This window comes from Anas platyrhynchos, chromosome 1 (assembly GCF_047663525.1).
Source record: "Anas platyrhynchos isolate ZD024472 breed Pekin duck chromosome 1, IASCAAS_PekinDuck_T2T, whole genome shotgun sequence".
NCBI classification, from domain to species: Eukaryota; Metazoa; Chordata; class Aves; order Anseriformes; family Anatidae; genus Anas; species Anas platyrhynchos.
The window spans coordinates 41046526-41071634 of record NC_092587.1 but is presented as its reverse complement, the minus strand read 5'-3'; the positions used below and the strand labels follow the sequence as shown (position 1 = coordinate 41071634).

General features: G+C 35.0%; 1 protein-coding gene across 18 annotated transcripts in view; it reads right to left on the bottom strand.

Annotated features, from left to right (window-relative positions):
* NAV3 (neuron navigator 3) overlaps nt 1-25109 on the bottom strand; it is a 275094-nt gene that overhangs the window by 78927 nt on the left and 171058 nt on the right. For 4 of the 18 annotated variants that reach the window (XM_038172953.2, XM_021278654.4, XM_038172949.2 and 1 more), the window contains exon 13: nt 24269-24289. The exons of the other annotated variants lie outside the window; for them this stretch is intronic. In XM_038172953.2, coding sequence (XP_038028881.2) covers nt 24269-24289 — 21 coding nt within the window. The remainder of the gene's footprint in view (nt 1-24268; nt 24290-25109) is intronic. 18 annotated transcript variants of the gene reach the window in all.

The following is a 25109-nucleotide window of genomic DNA, read 5'->3' as shown; positions in this document are numbered from 1 at the left end:
TTTCCATATTTCTTCTTCCAAGCATTTAATAAGTGCTATAAGAACTAATTTGGTTTTAAAGCCTGCAGGAAGAAAAATGAATTGATGGAAGATTTATATTTCTCAGGATAATTATATATACCTTGTAGAACCCACAACTCAGGACCTGAATAAGTGCCAGAAACATTGATGGTTTGTACTTATTTCTGAATACAATGCTTAATATGATATGATAGGGACAGCAGAAAATCATTAACTAGTTCCAAATTCATAACAGAATGTATCAACAAAGGAACTTTGCAAAATGGAATTTAGGCAAGTATTACTGCAATAAAATAATAAATATCCAACTTTAAAAAAAAGAAAAAGATATTTTTTTTTCCTGGAATGTACAGTCTTTTTTTTTTTTTTTCCTTTTTTGTTTTCATGGGGCAGATAAACAGCATCCATTTTTAATTACATTTCAAACAGCTTATGGAAAATAGTAATATAGGGCCGAAGCAAGATGTAAGGAAATAATTCTAACAAGAACTGTTGACAATATCATAACAAACGAAGGGAGAAAAGCTTTTGATGGTTTTATCTTTCCACTGCTGTTTGTTGTGCTTTTAATACACTGTTTGGATCCAAGATATATTTAAATTTTTAAAATGCAGATTCAGACAAGTTAATTAACATCAGTTGAATGGACATAAATAAACAATTTACAGTGTCTTTGTGGTTCTTCAGAAAATATAAAAGCAACTTTATTCCTTGCTACCTAGTCAAGAAGTAAAAATGTCATTCTTCACTTTGTATATGGTCACTTTGCATCCCCCCCAAAAATTAAGACAAATGAAATCCCACAAGCATAAAGAAATATCTCATGGGATCCATATTAGTATGTGAAGGAAAATCCTATTGAAACCTTAAACACCCTGAGACACGCCCAATTTGCCATTCACCTTTGTGAACTGCCAGTCACAGGTTCAGCTGGGTGGGAAAGAAACTACTGAGAAAAAAATCAAATATCTTTACTGAACCTCGTCTTTAAAGTACATGAGCAAACCAAACAGATCCTCCTGATAATTGTTCAGAGGATTTACTCTTCCCAGTAATTATTTGGCTGATGTTAAAGTCCTGATTTACCAGTAACCTCCTCTCTGTGCATAGTCTATCATGTTTATCTCTTAGAACTATCTGTTAGAAGTATCTGCTAGAACTATCTATCCTGGTTTTGCTTATGTGCAGAATGGAGGGATTTATTTTTCTGGTTAATAATTGACTAAATTCAATCTGAAGAAAAAACACACGTAACTATGTTACCAGAATGACGAGACATAAATATCTGTTTATTTTTGTCATGATATTCATCCCATAAAACTCCATGAAATATCAACACTTAAAAACAGCAGTTTTATGCAGATTTGCTGTTGGGGCAAATCAAGGTTGTGAATTATTTCTGGATTGGGACAGGCATTTTTTACCTCACATAGTTCTTTGCAGAGGATGACAAGCATTACATTTTGTTTGTAATTTCTTTCTTTTAAGTAACATCTTAGTGCTGGACATCTCCTCCCTTTGTCACCTCTGTGCAGCACTCCCTGGTAGTCTGCTTTCCTACTGGCATGAGGAAAGCACAGTTGGAAATGCAGCACTTCTGAAAGCATGGGGTGAATTTTACCTGGAAAGTTGGAAGCAATGGGCACCTTCCTACATTCAATGTAATTTTCCCCTACAGTGACATTTTGAAAGGGTGTTGGCTTGTTGAGTTAAGCAACAAATTGTAACTGTGGGAAAAGCTTCTAGGTTGACGCCTAAAGGGGCTTTTGATCCACACAAATGTTTTCAGATAAGAGGGTAAGCCTATTATCTGAAGCCTAATGGGCTTACATGCTTATAGCCAGAATTATGACAACAATCTGCCTAACAAACGACAAGGAAAGCCAAACACAAAGCTGTTTCTTTTCCTGTTTTTGTTTGTCAAGCCCGTCTCATACTTGTTGCTCTTTTCCTGGGTTTTGCTGAGTAAAGACCCAGATTACTGTATGAAGGAGAAATGGACTTTCTCTTCTTTCTGCATAACCTGATTTTTAGCATTTTAGCAACAAAGACTTAAATGTTCATGCTCTGTGCACATCTGGTCTTCAGGCCCTTGCTCATCACTGCTGGCTGGTCATAACTGCTGGCTGATTTTAATTAAACTTTGCAGAAAACATAACAGCTCAAAACCACTGTAGTTTGTAATTCACATGAAAACAGGCAGCCATATGAAGACAGAGAGTAAAAGGCTCTCTAAGAGGAAATGTGCAGTGTGAATTAATTATACCAGATGTGCATGATTCTTCACACAAGGAAAACCAGACTGCTTAAAATTTGCTGTTCCCAGAAAAAAAAAATAAATCTATATATAATTAATAAATATAATAAATAAAATTATAATAAATAATTATATATATAATTTTTATTTATATATAAATATATATTTATATATTAATATATGTTATTTATATAATATATAATATATAAGATATATATATATATTTATATTTATATATAAGTTGTATATATATATATGTATATATGTATATATATATATATATACACACACACACACATATATATATATATTATATAGACATATCAATCCTGTGTAGGCATTTCCTTTTTGTTAATTCTCTTTTTAATAAACTGTTTCATGGAACATTTTTACTCATTTTTGAGATTTGGAGTGTTTTTTTTTCTCATGATTTTTATTTCTTTCTAGCCTCTTTTTCCTCCATGAAGGTCAGGCTGCTGTGTTCAGAAAACATAGATTCCAGAAGTAAGATTCTTGTTTGTAGATGTTCAGTCATCTCAGCATTTATTTGATATTTTTTCCATTCCCCAATTGTTTAAGATTTTCTCTCTCTGCAGTAAAGAGCTCTCAGGGCATACAGGTTATTGAAATTGGTTAGCTTTAGATAAATTTTATTTGAAGAGTTTAATGTTATCTTTAATTCTGTCATATGCCAGACTTTTGCATCGATTTTAAATATTATTTAGTTGTGCCTCGTGTTATATTGTCACCTTTCACATGACCGTTAACAGCAGCCATTGATCCATAATATCTTTTCTGCTCTGAGATTACAGTTGGGATCAATTATATCTCTGAAAATTTCCAAGCATACATATTTTTTTTACATATGTGAGTGATACCCAATATTTGTTGGTCTTTTAACCTCTTAAAAAGTTCCTGTGTCATGTGCTTATCATCTTGCCAATGAGATTAGAGGGAGCTCATTTATGGAACAGTTACCTCAGGATTCAACCTAATCTCTATCCAATTTTTAGGAGTCTGGAGAATAGAGGAAGTTAACTGCATACCAGGCTTCTGGAATTTGACAGGGCAAAATATCACTGGTGTATTTAGATATTTAGAAATTTCTAATCAAAACATATTTGATAAAGTACTGCTGTGCTAATAGAAATAGAAACATTTCACAATATTTTAAAAAGCCAGATTAGCTCAATTTTGATTCAGGAACTCATTTTGAAATTTCACTCTGTACTTACATTATATTAGTCAGAAATTGTACATCTTTTTCACTGAGAAAACAGGTATAGTAGGAGACTGCAAAAATTCTTATCATATCTTAGATTTCAGACTTTTCAATTTATCTTACTGATGTTCCAAATCATTACGGAAAACTTCACTGAACACTGAACAAAACCACCCTTTTCTAAATTCATCTTCAGTGAAATATTTTACCATATACTAGTCTTAGGAAAAAAAAGTATAGATATGAAAATAATGTAGAACATAAGAACAAATGCTTGAAATAAAACTTTAAAAAGATTTTTTTTCTTAAATCAAACATATTTCGATGTATCTTTCAACAATTTAAAAGCAAACCAACCAACCAAACAAAACAAAAGACACTCAATTTAATGTAAAACAAGAGCCAAAATACCAAAAGTTCCCTTAACAGGAAAGGGCAGTTTTTGATGAAATCTATATAGAAGGGCAACCAACAATAATTGTTTGTGATATTTCATGAATCCTAAACTTTTCTGCATTCTTTCTAGTTACAGTGTCATGTAGTACAGTGGCAGATGTTTCCTGAAGGCATTTCTGTATTCTGTACTGTAAAAAATTTCCATTTAAAAAATAAGAACCCAAACACTTCGGAAGGTTAAAGTCCTGCTTCTGGATAACAGAATATTTCTCTTGGTTGTTTTCAACCTGAAGTTCAAAGAAACAGCCCATTAAAAGCCATCACTCCCTCCTCCTTCTTTCAGCCGAAAAGGTGATGCACTAATGCATCTCACTATGAGTTCCGTCTTTCACATGGACAAAGTACCAAAATTACTGTTATTGCCAGATAGACTGAAAGAGAAAAATGGTACTCATGATTTCACGGTACTCTTGACACAGCTCATCAGCATGGTTTGGATTGCTGGTTTTAAAAAGGGGACCCCTCTCAGTCTCTGCCTTCTAAGAATCTTCAACAGGAGAAAAATAATTAATGATACTCCTGTAGGTATGTCATAAATACATTATTATTATTAAATTACTGCTTGAGAATATTTACTTCCCTAATGTGTCAGGATCTACCAAGTGTTTAATTAATTTGATTGTAGACATTTCTCAGGGATACTGGAGTGACTAGGATGTGCACTGTGATCAGCACCAAGGGGCAAAAAGTGGATTTGGTGATGGAAGAAAATGAGAAGTGGTGATAAAAGCCTTCTGCCTGGCCCTCCACAGCTCACCATAGCTGTATACGTGCTGGCATGGGCAGCTGTGTAAATGGTAGCAGCAGATGCAAACAGTGAATGGAAGAGACTTTGGCACTTGACGTACCTTGTCAACCCACTAGACCATATGTGCCACGCCTACCTCATCTTGCCCAGGACAGAGTTACCTGCAGGGTAACTGCTGGCTGGTCTCCTCCAGCCAGCTCACTTAGCTGTGTAGGACAGATCACATCAGAGCCAGGTTAAAACTCTCTCCAAACTGATAACAACATTGTGGTTGAAATTACAGGGGTTGCAATCAAGACACATCAGTGCAACTTATCCTTGTGATTGTGTGAACCTGTAAATAACTTTAGTAATAAAAAAGGGAAGATTCCTGTGCATTGTTAACACCCCAAAAAAGCCCAAATAAGTCCAGGAAAGCTATGAAAGTGGGGAAGTTAGTCTAAAATTATCAGGAAAAAAAACAAAAAAAAGCCAACAAACCAATGCACACAGAGCTTTTCAGTGCAGTTTTTCCATCTGAAAAAGAGAAAAAAAAATAATGGATGGGCATAAAGCCTGCAGTTCTGCTGGAAACAGAATAAAAAGGACTAGCATCCTCTTTACCTCCTGCTAAGAGAACTGAGAATGAAAATACTCTGTGATGCTGCAGAAATAATTAGAATGCAAGAAAGACATCAAAAGACCAGACAGCAGAAGATTGTGGAAATATGATGTATTGCAGTGAAGAGGGATGCCAACACTCACATCCTGCACAAAAACAGGATGGATGTTACCTACAAAGGTCAGAGCTCTTTACATTAGCAAGGAGCAGAGAAATTTGGAGAATCAAATTGCCATGCTGTCTCTACCCTAGGCACAGACAGAAGAGACAAAGGGCACTACAGACAGTGGCATATGGCCCGAAGCAATGAGTGTCTCCCATGTAACTCTAGCAGAGAAAGAGCAGTGTCTTCACACAAGTACTTTGTATGCTTATTTTTCACCTGTATTTGACCTGTTCTCTCCTATTGAACCCAGATTTCAGACAATTTTTGCTCTCTGTCAGACCAGATGAAATTTTCAGAGGCAGGGGATATTAAAGGGCAGAGGCTACTGCAATAGAGAGAAAAGTTTATAGAAGGCTGGAAACTTATTTTTTAAAATCCCCAGCATATACATTATGTTCTGCTACTGATCACAGCTCTTCTAGAGATAATCATTTTGTATATTAGCAACTGTTTTTTTCCCTTATAAGAAGTATTAAATTTCAAGTGTAGGCTCTAAAATTTTAACACCCAGGAAAGGTACAGGTTAACTGGGATAAACACATCACAAAATGGCACAAAATGGTTTTGAAGGAATACAGCAAGGGATAAAGAGACACCTAACTTTATATTTGGTAACAGTCACAACCATTGTGCTAATGTATTTTCTTAAAAATATGAGAGATAGGAATAACTATGAGAGGAGTTATTTTTATTCAAGTATTTAATTGTTAACAAATAAACCAAGACTACCATTTTCCCTCGTCCAGAAGAGACCCTTGCCAAAAACACTGCTCCCTTTTCTTGACTACATTGGTTCAGTCACTGCAAAGGCACAGCAGTATCACGGAGGCAGTTCTTCAATCATCTTGATGTTTTGTGACTTTTTCCAAAGAAGCAGAAAAACAGAACAGAGTCAGACCTCTGACCTTCCTCCACTTTTTGCTAGCTCACCAGCTTAATAAAGACACTTGCTCTCTCATCCTTCCTTCAAAGCTCTGCTTTTCAGTTGGCACCTCTTAATGTTTCCATTGCATCTAGCAGAGCAGTTTGAATGATTTGCTGTGAACATCAGGTAGTACTCAAGTAACCCCATTCTAATTTTCTGATCATGAGAAATTTGGACACAGGTGACTGTTACAAACCTGGTCATAAAAATGAGTTAAGGATTTATTTTCTATAACTATGTAAAAACTGGAGACTGGAGAGAATGTATACATACTTCTCCAAAGCAAAGTAGCTACAGAATACTCTAAATTCACCAGTTAAGCATGGTATGGGTCTTTTCCCTCGCTTGGTACTGGTGATTTTCCCCTGCTGATGGACTTGATTCATGCACTGGAGTAAATATATGCTTGCTTTTGGCCTCAGGTTCTTTCTTCAGAAACATAGGTGTTGAGCCAAAACTTTACTGTAATTAGTGCTTGTGAAGAATAAGACAAGATGGTCCTAAACCAAAGCCTAAATCCAAAGCCAGTTGCAGGAGCCTTCATATAGACTTTTACAAGGTGAAGATGTCAGCAGCTGCTTCCACATACAGAAAAGAGAAAGTTGACTGCTACAGGTATGTGCAAAAAACATCATGGTATTCCTGCTTCTTATGACAAAAAGGCAGACTCCAACACCCTATTGCTTTTTAAATTCACTTATTCAAGCTTTTTCTTTGAAGAAATGTAAGGTTGCTTTGTCCCTCCTTGTATTAAGATATGGCTTGCAGTTGGCCATGGTCTGCCTGTAACACAGCAATGTCTTGGAGCCTCCTGAGACCAAGATGCTGCTTGGCCTCTGCTCTTTTGCTGCAACATTGCTATTAAAAGCATTTGGCATTGTTGAACATGACAGGCTTCTGGTTCAGGCCTCTGGTCATACTCAAATCTGTCAAATGTGATGGCTTACACTTGGGAATTTTGGAGTGTAAAATAAACAAGCTATTAAAGGTTCTTCCCTAGATTGTGCAGCATGAGTCCATCTTGTTGTGTCTTTCTTTCCTTCCACTACCAAAATAATCTGCTAGTAGAAGTCAAGACAGACATTTGCTTGTAAATAAATAAATAAATAACAATCTGACATCTAGAGACATTTGATTCTCTATTTTGCATTCTTTTATCTTACCAAGTACTTCAATTTAGTTTTTCCTAATGCATCTTTTTGGCTGACTTTTTGTTTATTTGTTTGTGTGATAGACAAATTTCTACCAGAGTTTGTCTGAAGGAAATCTTCACTATTTTATTTATAGCACTGTTGCTGAAACTCATTTATTTTAAAATCCTTTGCTTGGGAGGACTTGCAAAATCTCTTTGGGAAGAAATGAAACAAATTGAGATATAAACTGGCTTGACAAAATAAGTATGAAATTAAAAAGCAACAACAGACAGAAAAGAAACATAGTTCATAAAGTAGTGCACAAGTAAATGCCAGAGCCTAGCTAGTGTTTTTAAAGGAATTAGGGATTTGTAACAATACAGGGAATATTTTTATATTCGAATAAGCATAGGAAACATCATGTTCTGAGGTATAAATTACCCTAGACCTCCTTGTCCTAGGATTAGGCTTGTCCTAGGACTTTCCCTTGGAGAAAGGAGATTTCCATTATTATTAAACTGTAACTTACAGTGTTTTCAGCATTTACTTCTGAGTGATTCAAAAAAACAAATTAGATGATGTTATGTGGCATTGCTTTTCTTTATGATGTGTAGAATTTGGGTAGAGACCAAAGTTCTCAAGCATAGGTGCTTAAAAATGTGACATCTAGGCAGTTAAGGACATGATTAAATGATCTGATTTTCCCAAGATACTGCACACCCTTCAATCTGTTGAGAGACAGCCTGCCTAAAATTATAGCAAATAATTCAGCTGAGCAGGGAAAGCAGGAAGGACTTCTATTGCTTTTACTTCTATCTAGTACTCCCACACAACAGACAGATGAATTTACCCCTTTACATTAGCTGAATGCATTTTTTTTTTTCTTTTTATTTCTGAAGTTTGGAGGAGGAGGAGTTGCTTTACTCCAGAGTACTGTCTCTCTCTTTTACACACTGCTGCTTTTCATTTCTCTGAAATCAATGAACTTTACAAATACTGGGGAAAAAAATATAATAATGGGAAACTGGTAAAATGTTCTGCTTAATGCTGCTTGAAAAGATTCTTCCATCTCAAAGTTAATAATTTCTAAGTCAGGTTATGCATGCACAGTACATCAAACTTGACAGCTTTACCCATAGAAAGGTTGTGCTTGATGATTTTAGGTGAGCTAGATCTGATGAATATTCATATCCCAAACCTAAAATCGTTGCCTCCCAGCTCTTCAAACTAGTCATTTGGTTTTCTTTATCTTTTGTAATAACTATTAAGTGCTCCTTGCAAAAAAATTGGGTGACAAACAACAGGTATAAACACTGAATTACCTTTTCGAAACTGGATCTTCCCACCTGAAATAAGCAGTATTGTTCTGTAGTGAAATATATGTGGATCCACCAAAACGCTTAAATAGACTAGTTCCTAAACTGAGCATATAGTTAAATTGATTCAGAAGCTGTGTACAAGTCCTGAGGACTCCTGTTACAATCTGCAAACTACATATGTGTCATATGTATTTGCAATGCCATTAAAATCAATGACGTTTCAGATACATGTCTTAAACAGGTGTGGGGGCACTCTTTACCCTAAAGTTTAGGTTTGGGATTGGGAGAAACATCTGTAACAAACGTCAGTTACTCTCCAACCTGTTAAGAAAGTTTCTATTTCACATTACAAAGTACTGCAGTAATACAGCAGTATACAGAACTAGTGAAAAATCCAAATTCTGGACTTCCTCAATGATAGAAAAGATAACATAGCATGAAGTTGGTGTAAGAAAAATATAACCCGGACAGAAGAACCTAGCACAGTATTAAATAAAGTTACTCATAATAAGTGGATCCAGACTAACCGTTTACCAAATTCCGCTAGCACCCTTAATGCAGCTGTGGATGAGGCTTGGTAGACTTGGTATTGTAAAATGTGAATAAGAAGCTGTCAATCACTTCTTACTTCTTACAATTTAGTTGCCATTTTGTAAACAGTTACTTTCTCATGCACTGCCATTTACATAAAATATCGTATATATAGGGTTCAATATACAGCCTAGTGATTTTTCCGAATGTAGCACTGTGAAAGATAAATCTTTGAAATGGCGTGACATTTCAGTATGAACTGCTGAGCCATCATTTTGCAGGCAAACAATATTTCATAGCCAGTATTACCTAGTGCATGTAAGCGAAATTGTCTCTTAAGACCGCTATATGCTACATTTTTCTATGAATCTTTAGAGAACTTGCACCCCAACATGCAATAATTCACAGCTGAAAGCAATTACTCCCATTTAAACAAGATGCAAAATTTACTTGGATTGAACAGGATTTCTCAGTGAGATACAGATACGTGCAGAATACTGCATGCAAATTTAAAAACAGAATAAAGACCTAAAGGAGCTTTCCATAGCGTAAAAACCTCTGTCAGTAGATAAAGGTCTTCCAGTTTCACCTTCTAAACCAGCAGTGCCATGTTTGCTCAAGATTTTCCTTTTGGAAACATTACCAACAAATAACACAGGGAGCAGGCAGGAGAGGAGCTGACAGCCCTGCAGAGGTGACAGCTGCCTGGCAATCGTGATTAGAAGCCCAGCGCAGTGTTGGTAGGCAAAGATAAGCAGGACACAATAAGAAAATCCTACTTATACCTGCCAATGACTAGCTTGCTCAAGTCCAAACCTCTCTTTGTAGGTTTCACCTCTCCCAGTGACAAACCTCCCCTGTGTACTGCTGCAGTGACCTTTTCCTACAGGGCTCAGCAGCACTAATCCACTCTGTCAGCCATCTCAGCAACCACTGTACAAAAACCTTTGGTCTCGTAGTAAGCAGAATTAGTAGCTGCTGCAAGAACCAAATCATTAAGGCCAAATGAGTTCATTGACATTGTTGTCACTACAATGAATAACCTAATCTCAATTGCTGTAAAAAATATTGATTAAGAGGAAAGATTTTAAAGAAGTGGTGGCAGTTATTTTCAAGAATATGCCTGCAGAAAAATGGAATCTGAAAACAGCACCCTGAAAATTTATCTTGTTTTAATTTAGGTTGAATTATTTTACTGAACTTGAATTTCATTATTTTCAAGTCAGTTTACTGTGAATTGCTCTCATATAATTTGATGTTCAGATATTTGATGGATGAACACATTCTTAAACATTTTCTGCTAATACAGTGAACATTTTTCATTAATAACATTTCCATTAACTTAATGACATATTAATAGTAATATGGATATTAAAAACATTATCAATGAGAACAATCCCTTCAGAATACTGCAGTTCTGCCATTTCCTCTTGTTTTACGTGCCAAAAAGAATGTTGAAATAGGTGAATCTCATTTCAGTTGAATATATATATATATATATATATATATATAGCATCAGGATTACTAAGGAATAACTTCTTGATTCCCCATGAATCCTATTCTCATGGCATAGTTCTGCATTTAACTTCTCTAATCACCTGATACTGCCTTCCTACCTTCCAGAATTAACTGAGCACTATTTGGAAGTTTTCTCCTTGCTTTTCATTTTAAAATGCTTGGATGCTTTATACTTCACATTATAAAGGTATCAAAGAACATTTCTACCTGTCACTGTTACTAAGTACTAACTGTATATTGATAGACTAACTGCTGCCTTACAGAAGATTAGTGGAATGCTTTATCAAAAGGAACACAAATATTGCTATAAGAAAAGCATCTTTTATAATTCAGTTTTAGAAAGATTATGAAATCTATCACTTTTCTTTTTCTATGGTAATTTTTTTATTATTGGTTTCATTGAATTCGGACTACCTTCTTGTTTCCTTTGACTCCCAGTTCAAGAATTATTTTGTTTTGCTTTTTAGTTTTTTAGTTTCTTGATAGCTATCTCACTTGTATTTCTTTACATTTCCTCCGTTCTACTATCTACGGTTTTTATTATTTATTTATTTATTTTTATATTACTGCATTTGAGAAAATCTATATAAAAACCCTACCCAGTAAGAAGAGGCAATTACCAAGCAATCTGCTGTGGAAGACCATAAAATCGTCACTCAGGGAAATAAAATATTCAAGGTAAGAACAGACAGCCAGAAATCACTATCCAGCAACAGTTCAGAATTACACTAGATGTACAGATGGACAACAAAGGTGCTTTCCAATCCAAATCTTTAATTTCACAGCCCCACCTTCTCTGTACAAAATGCCTCAATTAACTTTTTCACATTGTTTTATTCATTCATATTTTAAGTAGGATATTTCAAGGAGGAATTCTGTTGGGAAAAGAACAGTATTCTGAAAGAAGAGTGTGACTGAATCATCGAGGAATAGCATTTGGTGATGGTTTTGAATTTGAACAATGGATGTAAAGTTAATTTTGTGAAGGTTGCTTTGGGTGATTACCATAACATTGATTATTGGTATCTCTGAGAAATAATAAAATACTTTGAACATACTGTGCAGTGGAGCAAGATGCAAATAAGTCTTTGCCTCAGGAAGTTTACAATTTCCATGGCATTTAGGACAGGACAGGATGAGAAAACAATCAGGGTGATCATAGAAGAGTCTGTAGTAACCAGATGCAGAACAGAGCAAAGCAGCAGATGAAAAGCCAGCCAGAAGCTAATCAATATCATGAGAAACAGATGCAAAGGGCATATTTATCACAGTTAATAGGAAGAATAAATTTTCCCAGTGCAGAAATAAAGCACAGCAAATATATGGGTGCTTCTGAGGCAAAAGTTGATATAAGGTTTTGGAAAACTTAACACTGAGAGACTAAAAGAGTGGGTAACTAGTCTAGAAACCAGAAGATATAGTCATCTGATGATAAAAAATAATCAAACCAACAAAAATAATCTGTTCCCTCTATTTTCCTAACTCCAGAATAAGGAACATCTCATAGTAATGGGATGCTTGGAGTATCAATAAATGTAAGTGAAGACAAAAATAGTAAAAAAAAATAATTAAATACTGGACAATTCCTAAAAACGTTGATGACATGGAGTATAGTAATAGAATATTTCCTTCTTTTGTCACTGTAAAAAAAGGAAAAGAAACTGTGCAGATTTTTTCCATTTCTACTTCTGATGTATACAGTAAGATAATGTCAAATAGTTCTGACATACAGCACCACAATGTCAAGCAAAAATTAGCAAATAAATAGGAGTTCTGAACTACACTGTCAGGGTAAATTTTTAATTATCTATTTCAACAGACTGTAGGAATCTAAACAGCTTCTGGAGCCTGATGAATATTCACAAAATGTTTTCACAATTTTACCCTATGTGGACTCACTATGAAAATGTTTTCACTGTGGTTTTGTGCCCTTGGCTCATAGTGTCATCCTTTATCTGTTAGCTTCCTAAGACCCTTCTTATGCTCTATCTTCTAAGAGCTAAAAACTTAGCATGTGCCAACCATTTAAGGTCACATCCTCTTAGCTTTTAACTCCCACGATATTACTAGGTGACATTCAAAGTCAAACAGCTTTGAACATGGAACCTGCACAGATGGTGACAGCACAAAGAGGTAGCGCAGCTTGTGAAGCACCATGGTTTCCACCACTAACAACATGCCTGTATACTCTACAGAGGCACTGACATACGTGTCTGTATGTGTGTTCACACTCCCACCACTTGGACAGACTCATGCAGGCAGGATATACGCAGGCAGATATCTGTAATCTTCTTGGAAAGATATGTTCTACCTATCCTGGCACCTCCCAGCAGTCCCACTGGCATATAAGAGCATTCCAACAGGTGACTTACCAAGATAGGCTTTCTGCAGAACAGAAAAATAATATTTAAGTTAATTCAAACCTTGTATGGTTTAGGGATGGGACATGGTAAAAACAAAATAAAACAAAACAAGATTTCATCTGTAGTAGGCAAATTTGCCTACTACAAAAAGATATCAATTTCTTTGTCCCTCCTTGGAAAAAATATTTTTTTCCAAAAATCAGTCCCTGCAAATTTTCTGTATTGAGAAAATTAAAAAAAATAAGTGACATAGTATTAAGCGAGGAACTTCAGACTTTTGCCCAACTTGTCTGTTCAATTGGGAGTTAATGTTCGTTTTTATGTTTTATTATTTATTTATAGGTAAAGCAATTAAACCAAGGTAGCGTGAAATAGAGCATACCTACTTAATACCAATTCCATCAATTCTGTATTGTGTTTCGTATAATTATGGGCTGAAAGACAGATGAATGTTTGCTATTTTGTATTAGCTAAACAGTGGAAAGATGTTCTTTTTATGCAGAGGCAAAGACAACCCACATCACAGTAATTTTCTTGCCTTGTTCTCTGATTATTCTGTTAGAAGGTCTCCTATTTATTAAGGCCCAAAGCACCTACACAAAGAATATGTCTTAAACCCAGGAGTGTTCACCATTTTGTAAAAACACTGCAAAACATACATATATATATATATATATATTTTTTTTTTTTTTTTTTTTTTTTCCCTGAGAAAGCAAAGTTAACTTGTCATTTAAATTACACAAGGGAAAACATGCATCCAAAATGGCTGGTAACTACGAGGAAGGTACACAGTTTATTTGGAACCTATCACATTTTTATATTAAAAAATGAAATCGTTCTTAAGCTTTGAACTTGAATGTCAAAGTCTATGACTCAGCAAACTTCTGCTGAGAAGGTAATAAGACCTCTGGATAGCTAGGTTTATGCCAAAATCTCAGTCAGGGTGATAAGGGGAGCTGCTTTAATAAATCACTGCCAGAACAGCAGCCAATCACCATGGATCCATCCCCAGGATCCTGAAGCATTCTCATCTCCCGTAAATGTCATCTTGAGTTAAAGCCAGAATGGACCAAAAAGCAGGGCTACTTCTTGGCTGAAGCTACATAAGAAAAGATGAAAACCAAACCAAAATTAATGAAAAAATAAACAAAGGAAAATAAAAGAATCCTTCAACAACTTGAAAGCTTCAGAAAGATGTAAGAGTGTACATCTCCTCTAGCCTATGAATTACTCCAGTTAGACTCCCAGGATTGTCACTAACCACCATTCCCAGTAGGTCACTAACATAAAGCTGGAGATGGCCTCAAATGGCTTCAACATTTGAAAAACAAACAAAAATAGCTGTTCATTACAAATAAATCCTTTCCCTTTTTCTATACTAATAGATGATGGCAACACTTAAGCTGGAGAGCAGACTAGCAAGTCAGAGATGAAATACAAACATAACTGCAAACAGCAAAAACACTTGAAGCCTGTTGAAATTAACAAAACCCCTGGCAGTTTAGGAGATGTTGTCCTCCTCCCATGTCTCAGCCTTCTTGGCTGTCTCATTTGTTACCATCCACATTGCAAAGCTGAAGTAATTTATTTGAATGTTCCACATCAGTAGCATTCATCAGGATGTAAAAGGCTTCTTTCCAAACTGAATACTGGCAACAGCTTTCTATTACTTTTTCTTATTTTTGCCTATTTGTCCTGTCTTCAAACTCCCAGCCAGTGCTCAGCACAGAGTGCAGTATTACACAAGTAAGCGTACCAGAATGAATGTGAGTGTGGCAAGCCCATCATAAGAGGTTGAAAGAGAAGCTGGAAAAAATACAACGCTGTTGAAACCAGTACACTGGACAAACATGAGACCATGAAATCAAACCTAAAAAGGAAGGGCAATTGCATAAGGCTGAATACAAGTTTCATACATGTAACTGGACATCAAAAATACATTCTCATATTTACTGAAGAAAGTGAGGGATGAAACAGTGAACTTCAATTTCAGAATAGTACCATCTCTGAGCTATAATCCTACCATGAAAAATGCAGTGGTGATAAATTTAAAATGAGGTGATGACTATGGGAATACGTAAAAGAAAGCACTAGCTAACTACTGGGTAACTCATGCAATCAAATATATATCAAGGCAAATCAGAGTTTATTTTGAAGTATAATCTATCCTTCAGAAAGGTGGGACTACCTTTATTATTAATAAGATTAATATTCCTTTCTTTATAAAAAGGAAAAAAAAAAAACAGCAATGGTGAATATAAGAATAAACATCTTAATGAAAGGAGCAGGAAAAAAAATCTTCAAAAACAAACAAATAAACAAAAACATACAAAAAAAACGGAAAAAAAAACCACTACCAGAGTACAGGAAAGCTGGTTAAACCTAAAAGACACCCCGCGAGGTATAATGGAATTCAATACTGCTTCAGAAGAAGAATGCAAGAAGAAAGAAATGACCAGTGTGATTTTAAAGTTCGAAGGTTAAAGATGTCCTTTCTTGTAAAATAAAAAAGGGGAGGAAACCAATTAAATAAGATGGCTTCAGCTGAGTCTTGCAGGAGAGAGATAAGGCCTGAGAAGAAGCATTGTGAAGTAACGCCACCCAAATGGGAATACAGAAGGCTTTTATAAAAATATCAGAGGAAAAAAACTAGCAGTAGAAAGAAGAACCCATTAATGAAGGGTGTATTTTAAATTAGTAGTAACTCAGAAATAATGGAGATAATGCCTTTCCTTTAAGAAATCCCTGTTTAACCAGAGAAATTAAAACTCTGGCAAAAATTTGGCTTTAAAAAATCCTTGCTTTATCAGTGATTTTTTTTTTTTCCTATGATCTTTCTAAACTTTAGAGAAAAACAGCAGACAGAACAACTTCATGGAGAAATATTAATATACATTAACTTTCAGGAAATATATGAATGATTCCTTGTGTTCTCATCCAACACATTATTTTGTGTTTGCCAAAAAGAAGCCAATTAACAATAAAAATATATATACATACTCAGTAACAAAAAAAAAAAAGCCTTATGCTTGTTCAACTGGTGCAAAATTAAAGGAATCTGAGCATATAAAGTGAAACAATGTGTAAAGCACACTGATCCTACAAGTACTAAATCTCACTACATACCTACCACACATTCATTTATTTATTTGTATTCAGTAGTTACTGCTACATATTTCTGTAGTGCCTCAGCTATCAGCTTCATGAAATTTTACTGAAATCATAATATGAAGCCAATTGATTCCTAGGATTTGCACAAAGTCTTGATGGAATTGGCACACAGACTTTGTTACAAATTGGAAACTAAATATTTATTAGAGAACTTAGAAAGTACAGCAGAGAGAAAAACAGTACTTTTTTGCTACTACAAAGAACTACTCTGAAGTACTATGCTGATAAATATCTTTTCTGACATAATATAGCACTCCTTTATCTAGTATTTAATATAGGTTTTCTTCTATCTCATTTATCTGGCTAAAAATTTGCACATTCATATATTGCAGGTTAAATTCCCTCATTCATCCCAATTGTACCTTGACAACATCAATACCTCCAGGCCACACCAGGATTTTCATAGCCTGAGGGCAAATGGAAGTTACCAGAATGATTTTTGTAATTGATTTAAATTAATCAAATTGTTCTTGAGTGACCGTTTGGCTATGTGCAATATCTGGCAATAGCTAGAGCATGAAGCTGAGAGAACCACACCACCTCTGCTGGGTTTTTAGGTCACTGAGCTGCTGCCAGAATTGCAGGGACTCCTAGGGCTCTCTCTGTACCTGGCCAACCTCCTCTGCAACAAAGGGCCAAGAATATTCCACTAAAATAATCTGTTGCATCCGTGCCAAAAACAGAGACAACAGAAATACTTGCATTCTTTTCATCCATACAAAATCATTTCAGAGCATCCTGGCTGAATTGGATAAGGATGTTGCGTGCTTCTTTTTCCTGGCATACTAATAAGAGCCAAGGCAGCCCCATAGGCATATGTGACACTATACTTGTCATGGCACATATGCTCTTGGGAATAGTGTTCTCTTCAGTATCCTTTTAATATCTTGTATGCACAGCCTCGGGAGTTTTCTTTAGAAGAACTTAGAAGGTGTTAAGGAGACACATGGTAATTTTCCTTTGGTACGTAATTAGCAACACAGTTTGCCTGTTCTTCATGATGAAGTCACTTCTCTGCTGTGCCTTTAGGAGCCTCCTGCTCTGGATTCAGCCAGGCCAACATCTCACTTTCTGGCTGCCCTTTTCACATATGTTCCTTTTGAAAAATTGCTCAGGAAAGTACTAAGTCATTCTGAATAGTCTCTGGCTAACTGTAAAGAAAATTTAGAGTGTGCTAACAATCTTTTTTGGGAAGTTTTTAATGGCAAATAGTCCTGCTTGTATGCACTGGAGACCCACAAGAAAGCTGACTACATGGGGGGCCCAGTGTAGGAGCTGCTCCATCTTTTTCAGGGGAGCCAAGTACTAAAATACGTATAATAAATGTTAGGCTAATTAATTATATCACAGACCCATGATATACTCATGAGACTGTCACAGCAAAAATACACACACATCTTCTAAAATCATACTGGTTCAACAGACTGGCTTTTATTCTACCAGGAACAGAAAAAGACACAGAAACACAGTACAATTTGTGTCTAATTGAGTTTCCTTAAAGAGTGAAGGCTTTCTTTGACATATACATTAATCTACAAATTTCTCCTGAGGGAATTCTACAGGGTCAAATGAAAAGAGAATTTCATTTTTTCAATTTGCTAAATCTACAGTCTACAATTTAAGCATCCAGATTTTGAATCTAATCATGTACTGTTCAGGAAGACCTGACCACACATATGGCATAATCTCTACATTATGGCACACTGTTGCAAACAGTTTTTTTTGAAACTTTTTTTTTTTTTGAAATATATTTGGAGATGACATAGGAAACCACTGGGGAAGATTCATTTGTTTTTAAGATCAGTCAGGTGTATTTCTGTTTGCCTAAAAGATCAACAGTAAACATGTAAAATCCTAACACTGTCCTCTGAAAACTATTTTATTTAGTGCTGTGACCTTCACAGTGCAAGCAATAGTAAAATTATCAGAGTGATTAAAGTTCTCATTTTTAAAAATGAAAATGATCTTACTTATTTCTACTAAATTTTCTTGCTTTTTCCTTTTTAGACCTTATTTGTTTCCTGATGCCTGGGCTCACAAGTTAAAATAAAAATCCTACAAATCCAGTTGTGGCATACTTAAGTTGGGTTCACCTTTCCTAGGATTTATAATGGGCTATTACCTAGAAAAATGCAACCAAGACACCAGGAACAATTACCTCTAAAAAACATAAACTGTCATTTTAACAACAAGGTGTTTTCACAGCAACCAGTAACACAAATGGCAAAATCTCCTAAAAATTGAGGTAGAACTCCTAATTAATCTCCTCTCAAATATAGGAATTATTTTACATTACCTTTACATTGTCCTTTTTTTCTGTGCTGTACTATATGAGTGAAATCTCTTCATTGCACTGATAATTAATCTTTGTTTTTAAGACATTGTCCTAAAACATCACAGCTGACAGAGATGAAGAAAAGATACTTCATATCCTCTGTGTATTTTCCTCAAGCAGGGGACTGATGGGAGACAGCCTGGTTAGCTGTGTAGTACAGGGTAGTCACTAAACTGTTCTAGTACATTTTACAGAAGTTCCTTTCAAGGCTTAAATAAATATTTGGATATATGTCATTATGCTTCTTCCTCTAATGGTACCTACTGTACAGGCAGGGTGGGGACAGAGGCTGGAAAAGCAAAAGACACACTTCAAAGCCAGCTTTATGAGGAACACTCACTTTGCAAAAAGACCATCAACAAAACAATCTGAGCTCCCTTTGGTTAGATATTTAGAAGAAGTTGCAGCTTGAAAAGTGCTGATAGCAATTTGACATCATAATTACCTATGTCACGGCCACAGCTGTGAACCCAGAAGTGAATTTCTGATTTCTTGAAAGAGAAGCTCAAAACCCTTACTCCTTAGACAATTCAATTCTTAGTGAAATGAATGCAGTGGTTGGTGGTTTTTTTGTTGGTTTTTTTTTTTTTTTTTTTTTTTTTTTTTGCTGTTTTCATGGAGGAAAGACAACAGCTAAAGTTTTCAGAATGGGGCATGGCAAAGAAAGTGCTTGCCATGTTTCTGAAGCTTCAGGAGAACAAATATCATTTACAAAGCCCTACATTATTCAGTTCCCCCTTCTATCAACGCCACGACCAGTGAGAGAAATAGAGCTTTTGTCTAGGAAGTAGTAATGATTCTGTAAGTGCTAGCCAAGCCCACTAACGACCAATACTGCACAAAGTATTGTTGACCTTCAGTATTGCGCTGGGTTGTACCAGATATCTGCAGCATATCCAAGAAATGACCCCAAAGAAGCAATCCAAAATTAATAAACTCTCTATTGTAAATTGTCTGTGATGGAGGCTGCTACTACTGCCCACACTGGAAATCTGCAGAAATGGAGTCTGATTTCTTGAAGTTCGCTTACCACTACTCAGGAATTCAATGACACACTAAAATGACACTCATATACAAAGTCCAGTCTTAAAATTTCCTACACTGCCAATCCAATAGAATCATTCCAAAATAATATTTGATGGGTAATATTTTGGAAAACAGGACTAATGAAAATCTAGTTGGACTTTTTGCTTTCATAATTTATCTGGTAGGCTTTAAATTAACATTGTTGACATATTTTATTTTGAATAAACAAAAAGATTATTTTTCCTACATGGTTTGCAACTGAGTTTATCCATTTTATATTCACCCATTTCTCAAGAGTATTTTTGTATCATTAATTTAAGTAATTAAAGACAGAGAAAGATGTACAAAACAGGATATCATAAATTTCTTTCTATCCTGAACAAAAGGAAAATACTTGTAAAATAAAGCCAATTCAGTGTTTTTGTTTGTTTGTTTGCTTGTCTGTTTGTTTTTATTGTTTGTTTTGTTTTGGTTTGTTTCTTTTTAAGTTTCAAAAGATTTAGGTCACACATGACATACTAAAGCAATTCTTTTCATGAAGGGGAAGGATTGTAACTCAAAGAAGAGAAAGAATAACTCTTTGAAGTTAAAGAAACATGCTGAATATTTCAATAGCTTTGCTGTACAGAAGCTGGTTTTCCTAACATAGAGCAATTCTAAAACCCCTTGGAAGGCAATTCCTTCCACTACAGGATGACCTCTGGATGACAGTATGTCACATCATCAGCTATGGCTGATGGAAATACGCATAGGTGTGTCACTTCGCTACAGTGATCCAGTAGAATTTCTTTTATGTTAAATGAAAGAAACAAACAAATACAAAACTTAAAATGAAAAAAAATACATATTCAGAACAAGGGAGTTTCATCTTAACCACATAAACCAAAAGCTATCTGTCTATGCTGCTGGTACAGTCAATAAAAGGAGATAAGAGCCTCCAGATGGTGGTTCACGAGTCATGAAGATTATACACCTTTATTGATCACTTGCCTCTCAAAAAGCATTATGTTTCCTTGTTACCCCAGACACAGACCATTCAATACATCTTGTCTACTTTGGTGTTTGAATCTGGCAATAAGTATCTCATAGAAAGACCAAGACTTGACTTGAAAAATTAAGTCAATCCTCATGGCTTTTTTCCTAAAGTTCATGATCTTGCTACTAAAAATGTACCTGCATTTTTAATTTAAATTAACACATTTTTAGATTTCAAGCAATGGCTATCAGTATTAGTCTGTTTACAAATGACCAGTTGGAAGATACGTAATACATAATATTTTCTCTCTCTGCAGTCTCTTTTCAAGAACACTGTTCAAATCCTATCAATTTGAAATATCGTATTTTCACTTTTTAGTTAGTATACTGATGGACTGGTAAAAATTGTACCTTATTATCATATAAAAGAATTTAACATGTATAATTAAGATTTATTCCTAAACAAAACACCTTCAGGAATGAAAAATGCATGATCTGTCAATTATTTTACTTCCCAGGGCAACACAATTATTTTCAAAGCTACATATGCTTTTAAGTTTCAGTAAAGCAATTCTTACTTTCCCGAATTTACCTACACAGTAGTCAATAGGTTTAGCAGCCATTTTACATTCTGTCCTGCAGTGTGAAACAGATCTAAAGCATCATACATCCCAAAGAAATATATAAGAAAATTTAAGACACTGGATATTAAGGTTGATGCAACACAGGTACCAGATTAAAAGATTATTTGTTCAGGTAAGTCTTAATTAGGAAAAGCTATTATTTTAATTTCATTAAAATATTTTAGATTATACAGTCCATTAAGCAGGCTTGAATTATAACTATATTGTATCCTTTTGTACAAAGCTTAATTTGCAAACTGCATTGAGGGTTCCACTCTTCAGTTTATACATCTGATTCTGCTTAAATTGTTATGACAATCTTTTGTTTACAAAGGAAATCTTTGAAGACTTAATATTTTAACAATTAGATACAGATGAGATTAGTGCTGTAACTTCAAAAGAAAACAAACTCCAAGCACATTGCTGCACAAAACACTTCCCTGTAAGCAGCTGAGGCTGTCACCAGGGACTCAAGGAGGGGCAGGAAGGCTCCGCAATGGCACTCAATGAACAGATTGAAAAGGGAGGATAGTCTTTGCCTCTCCCCATCAAAAGAAAACTCAGGGATGACATAGTTAAGATTTATAAGTAAAATGTTGATACAAGCAAACTGAGGAACTTTTTTTTTTTTTTTTAAGATAAAGGTTAACACATGCTTCACTGTGCAGCAGGCGTTATGCAGCAAGGGGTATTCTCTGTCCTGGCTGGTAGCTTTGCTACCACGATGCATCCTTTCCAGCTTTTCCTTCATGCTCTCTCCTTTTGAACAGACAGCTTACAGGGATGAAAGCCCATTTCTTTCTCTGGAAATTAAAAGGCTCCCACATTTTTATTTTATTTTTTTAACCTGTCCAACTTTAGACATATCCTTCTTTTCATTTTATGTGATCATAAACAGCCCATGACTAGATTTCAGCTGGATTCCAGTCTCCTTTTCTAGCCACTAATGATGAAGCTACCTTGCAATGCAATTGCCAATACAAAATGAATTTAACATCATACTAGGTCAGAGAGCTTTACTGCTTTGGTCTAAGAGCAGCACACTGAAAGGGAAAGGGTCAAATCCTTGTGTTTTCTCTCTGCTGTACTGTAAGCATCCCCACAACTGAAATGGCAAATACATGCTCACATCCCTAAGACACTATACTTAATTTAACTTTATCCTTCCTTTCACCTGCCTGTTTTGTCCAACTGCCAACCAGGTGGAATAGCAAATGTACAAAAAACCAGCAGAAGTCAGAGCAGATCATTATGTCCCTTTCTCATTACCTCCTCTAGGTGCAAAAAGTGCTCTCTGTTTTGTTTCTCATCATTTTAGAGTTCTGCTGAAGCTGCCAAATCCAAATGTTCTTTAAAGTGAACTTACACCTAATAAATTGAAAGCGACTGATTTCTATAATGTTTCAAAAGAATTGGTTTCTATGAAAGTGCTAATGGGAACATTCTCGTAATTCTTATGTTTTGTTTGCCAAACACGCATATATATGTGTACCAAGAAGTACCTCAATCTATTTAAGTAGCTATCATAAAAAACAGTTCTTCAATAAATGACTTAAGTAGTAAAGAAGAATAGCTTACTCCACAAAGAAGGAGGTCTCTCTGAGGCAATTTATAACAAAAGACAACTTATTGATCACAGAACACTGCATTTCCAATACTAAATCCTCAAAATCACAATTTTTATATTCAGTTTCATGAAGCATGCCTAAAACATGCCATGTTTGTTAATGTTAGGACTGTAATATCAATTGCACCTATTTTATTGTACATTTCAGTATGATTTTGATTTTTTAAATAGGTATGCAGGAGAATAAAATTATAATATTATTTCCTCCAGCCATCAACCAAATTAAGACATTTGAAATAACTTCCTATGTTTCTCGACTTGAAGACTCTAATATGCATCACACAAGAGATTTTAATTCTTTAATTTTACATTTCAGCCTAGGGTATTTTGGGTAATGATTTAAATCTTGCTACCCATATATTTTTCTAACACAAGGGAGGCTTGTTAGTCTTTGCTGACAGCGGAGAAGTAGTGAACCAAAATGATGCTACTGAAACTGTGAAGTGCATTTTAGGTAGTTGTTTTTAAATATACTGATACTCTCTTCAGAAGTAGATTACAATCAAAATAAACCATCTGCATTTTTCCTGAAGGGAAGTATAGCAATCTGCTAAAATATATTAAGTCCAGCCTCACTTCAAATAACTTTGAAGTACGTAAACCAAACTTTGAGATAAGCAGAAATAAAGAATGCAAATAGACTGCATGACATTAATACATAGCTCCACACAGCCCACTTTGAAGAAGTAGATTTGTGAGAAAGTTAAATGCATCACCTGCAAACAGACACCCTTCAGTTTAATGACCCTACAGCAAATTACAATGTAATTCACTTCCATTCCTTCTAAGTCTAAAAACTTACTTCCATGATTTCCTTTTCATAAAACCAAAAGAAGTTGATATTGTGTCCTTTTCTGTCACTTGACAAAAAATGAATAAGATAAAACTTTATTTGTCATTCATTTCACATAATCACTTGCAACTCATTCTTGTTTTAAAGTAAACATCTGTCATGCACTGTTCTTGCCTTTTCTGAATGTCATTCCTTATGCACGCTGGATGCAAATAAATATTTCTGCAGACATGATGTTGCAGGATCATGACAGTTTAACATACTAATGACAGCATGCTAACAACACAGTTTGTTTATGTTACTGATATTAATAAAAATATCTGAACCTAAAAACTTACACAGCTGTTAAATGTTTGTTTTGGTTTGTGTTTCTGTGAGCAATTTCCATAGATATTTAAAGCAACCAAGGAATGGGGAAACCTTACAAAATTAAATCAAAGTCCAGTTGTTCTGCTTACCTTATATTGTCCAAATCCTTACTTTTGGAAGCATGATCAGAAATAAAGTCATACTCAATTCAAATGCAATTCTTTCTATATTAATAACGCTGTACAAAATCATATTACTGAGAATTTAACTTTTCATTATGCCTTATAAAATACGGAATTTATTCTCAAAGGGTCCTGAATACTTAAAGACATAATGAGCCAAAAAGCCTGGAGCGCTCCTTTTGACATAATTATTCTACTCTGCATGCATGGATACACACATATTTATGCTTTAGGTAGTTAAATTTAGCATCCTTAGTTTGAAGAAAAATAATAAGAAAATCAGATACACATTGAAATAGATACTTCTCACTAGAAACTTTTCTTGATAGTCTAACAGATGCCAAAATGAGGAAGGATTTACATCAGAGATTACAAAAATGCAGGATCATTTGAGAATAATAAAAGTAAATGGTGGGAAATGTTAACAGTAACAGCTGTGAAAAGAAATTATGGAAGATTAAAAGTATAGAAGAGAGCAACAATAGTAAAAACGGAGTTTTAAATTTAAATTGCTCCACAAGAGACATTCTTTAATTATGCTTTCTTGAGATATTTGAGTAATAATTGCAAAAACAGTGAGATATAGACATGTATAATTATTTTACTATCCTAAGAATCTACTAATACCATCAAATACCAGCCAGGAGAATTACAGCAGATCACACGACTGGATGAACCAAGGTAATATTAAGCTTTATAATGACTTTGTTTTTTTTTTTTGAGTTTGAACCCCAGAACAGCAATCTCAGGCATCCTTTGTGCTGAAGACAGGTGCAGCAAAGGTATAGCAAACCTCCCACAGCAAAAC